This window comes from Vollenhovia emeryi, unplaced genomic scaffold (genome assembly GCF_000949405.1).
Source record: "Vollenhovia emeryi isolate VEMERY1.0 unplaced genomic scaffold, V.emery_V1.0 DF939130.1, whole genome shotgun sequence".
NCBI classification, from domain to species: domain Eukaryota; kingdom Metazoa; phylum Arthropoda; class Insecta; order Hymenoptera; family Formicidae; genus Vollenhovia; species Vollenhovia emeryi.
Window position 1 is genome coordinate 960893 of NW_011967236.1, and position 3534 is coordinate 964426.

Consider the following 3534-nt stretch of genomic DNA (forward strand, 5'->3'; position numbering starts at 1 on the left):
TCTGAGGAAAAAGTTGTTCCTCGTTGAAAAACGCGTCGATTGAGACCAATTTGAATGATTTTGGAGGTGGAGCAGCTATACTGAAGAAGAAAGAAGAAAAACCATATATTTATTATTTGTATCTTTCTCAGTCTGTATCTCCGAAACTATTCGAGTCCGACCCTTATATATATATATATGAAATGACTCGGGAAGACATCCCCAACAACATATTTAAAAATAAAGCAAATCGGAGAGGAGGCCCCTTTTATGCATAATTACCGAGAACGATATAATACAACGTTTCGTTTCAAGAGAGATATAACAGTGAAATATTTTAAGAGCGTTTAGTCTCATACGGTCGTTGAAAACATTTATATGTGATCATTTCTCGTCGCGCAAGAAATAATCAAGTTGTTTTATTATTTCAGAGAGCCTTAGGGAGTATTTCACCAAGTATGGAGACATCACAGAGGTCATGGTTATGAAAGATCCCACCACGCGACGATCAAGGTAAATAATGTATACTGTACGCACGTATTTTGTTACATTTAATATTTTTAATTGACTTTTTAACTTTTCATTATTCCTCTATATTTTTTTTTTATTGTTTGCTTGAGGACTGAAAGATAGATATGTTTCTCGCAAATATTGGGTTTATGTCTATTAGAAAATATGTCAGGTACGTCTCTTCATACGTGAATAATTTGGTATAAATTCAAATGTCTTCGTAAAAATTCATAACGTCACAGCCACGTGTCAGTCTTCCGGAAATTTTTGTTAGATTCTTTATTTTGGTCGTTAAGCGCAGAACACAAATATGATTGACGTGCCAAGGTTGGCTTCGCTAAAAATAAGTATACCGATCGGTAGCCCATAAATCTGACTTTCATACTTTTTATACCCGCTTCGTTCTTTCAATTTTACCCGCAAAAAGGAAATGAGAGTGAATTATAACAAATAATAATTATAACACAAAGTTGTAGCAAAATGAATAAAGATTTCTAAGCTACGATGTAATAATAACAGTCAAGATGATGTACCATGCAGATTATTTTTAATAATATAATAACCGTTGTAACATTTATTAAATGATAATAATAGAGTTATAATAACTCTCTGAAAAAGAATGTGTCGCTGAAGCGAAATTGCGACCTGTAAAAGGTTATATAAAATAGCTAACGCGTTGGAAGATGCTTACGGTAACGTTTTTGATACTCGTTGCAAAATTAATTCACTGCGCTGTTCACATCACGAGGACTAATGCGCAGTATAATGCAATGATATATAGCGTGCTGTGAAAATCGAGTTTCGGGTCGAGTGTCGCTGTTAAGCAGAAAACAGAGTAACACCGAAGCGGATGGTAAATGCCAGAGCGCACCAGCATCAGAGTAATTACCGGTTTTTAAGTGGAGGAAACGAGGGGCGAGTCCGACGACGAGGGTCGAAAGAAGAGGGACCGGTGGGAGGGTCGAAGGGGTGCGTCCAGCCGCTATATACGGTGTACCTTGGTGTCAAAGGGAAACGCGTGCATCTTATCGCCCATCGAATGTAAAGCCGATATTTTATTATTGTAAAATCAACCAAGACAACGGAGCGTGACTTGTCAATGCGTGGCTATGAGTATACGCAATTATCGGGCACGCAATGTAAACGTGTTTTAAACGCATATGTATATGTAAATGACGAAGCCCTGCCTTACGATTGTTCGGCGCGATTTTTTTTCAGTATCTCCTTTTCTCTTTATTGCTTCAACCTGGATTTCCATTTAGATACGAATGAATTGTAGGTTTAGAGAGATAAATACAACTGAAACACGTGAAGATTTGCTTGTGTACTTCAGAAGTACGAAGAATATGCGAGATAATATTTTAGAAATATAGCAGAAGTCTTAGATAGAATTAGACAGAAGGTCGTTACATAATTCTTACAAAAGCACATACTTCGTAATATATATAATTTGAGTAATAATCGCTAGAATGTAAATCTAAAAAATAACATGTAAAGATTATTTTCCTTTCAATTATATGTATTTTTATATCTAATTAAATTCTCTTCCAAAATACACTTTTCCATTCGCAACTTTGACTTGTGAATTTTTTATCTACGTAATCTTCCTTTTTGCACAACTTTTACTTTTGTCTCTTTTTTTTGTATATATAGTCCCCAACTATATATTTCATCTGTTAAAGCTTTTTTAATATTAAATTCTATGAATTTTATAGTGTATAGATCTCCTATTATGCATTCAAGTCCTTAATATCCGCCATTATCAACACTGAAGTCTTTACATTATAAAAGCGCGCCGTCAAAACGTTTGTGCAGCGATAATCGCAGTCGAATTGTCGCTGTTTAAATTGCCGTCTCTGGCGCTTATGCGCCGGTTACCTCTCGTGCCGTGCATTTCTCCGTCTAATTAATTGGCCAGAAACTTTCGGGCCGTGCCCGCCAACCTTCTCTAATTATTCGTTCCTTTCATTCCCGCGGGAGAAGCGGGCAGGGGTAGGAGGTCGGGACACGGAGGAGAGAAGGAACTGCTGGACAACAAAACGAAACAGGGGACAACTTACTTCCGTCGAGTTACAAAGCACAAGCAACAGCCGGGCCTATTCGCACCAGCTTATTAAGCGAAAATAAAGCCCGCAAAATCAAAGAGCATTTCCCACACCCTTTCGGCTCCTCGCATTTATTCGCGACTTTCTTTTCCCCTCCCTTCCCCTCTCAATCTTTACGAATCTGCTCCCCTCTAGTCCCTTCTTTCTTCCGTGTCCTGGATAGTTTCAAGTCCGCTGACAATTAAGAGTTTTGTTCTTCACTCCTTCGAGCGACGAGCTCGTTATGAACACGTCGAGCTGGATAAAGCTCGTTTCATCGCCGGAAAGGCCGAAGGTCGAGATTGCAGATATTCGGGGATTAGCAGAAGCGATCTTTTATAGTTCGAGATATATGAGGAATTTACACATACGATAATTAACGATAATTAACGAAAATAGCCGTTCTTGCGCTAACTAATAAATGTTGAATCATCAAATGTAGAGAATCTCGCTAATCTTCAAATAGATTAGCTGAAGAACATTAAGGACGCGAATAATATTTTACCGGCGAAAGCAGCCTACGTTGCAAAATTCGCGAGTTCCCCCACGAGTCATCGTTGCAGATTAATCGAAAGGTGCCGTCGATAGATTTAAATTTCTTCCGCCGTGATATAGCGGGGTATTTCTCGGGTAGGTGGAGATCGTTTAAGGGTCGGGGCGCAACGGAGACGACGAGCGGAGGAGACCGAATGGAGAGATAGAAGGGACCGTCCGGGAACTGGAGCGGTTGAATCCCTCAGCGCCACGTCGTAGCTCATATCTGCCGCAAGGGGACGCGGATCCTGTATGCAGGGGTTGAGGCATGGGGTTACTCTGCGGGTTGTAAATTAATGGTTAGCCCGTGGCATGGTGGGGTTCGGCCTAAGGGTTCTGGTTGATCTATGGGCGGCATGTGTGCCAGGTCAAACGGGCCTTGCCCACTGATACGGGAGCGAAATTCTCTCTCTCTCTCTCTCTCTCT

General features: G+C 40.0%; 1 protein-coding gene across 5 annotated transcripts in view; it reads left to right on the forward strand.

The window, feature by feature from the left end:
* Positions 1-3534, forward strand: part of LOC105568299 (RNA-binding protein Musashi homolog Rbp6) — a 675186-nt gene that overhangs the window by 290108 nt on the left and 381544 nt on the right. For all 5 annotated transcript variants that reach the window (XM_012023849.1, XM_012023847.1, XM_012023848.1 and 2 more), the window contains one exon: positions 411-492. In XM_012023849.1, coding sequence (XP_011879239.1) covers positions 458-492 — 35 coding nt within the window. In that variant the 5' untranslated portion in view covers positions 411-457. The remainder of the gene's footprint in view (positions 1-410; positions 493-3534) is intronic.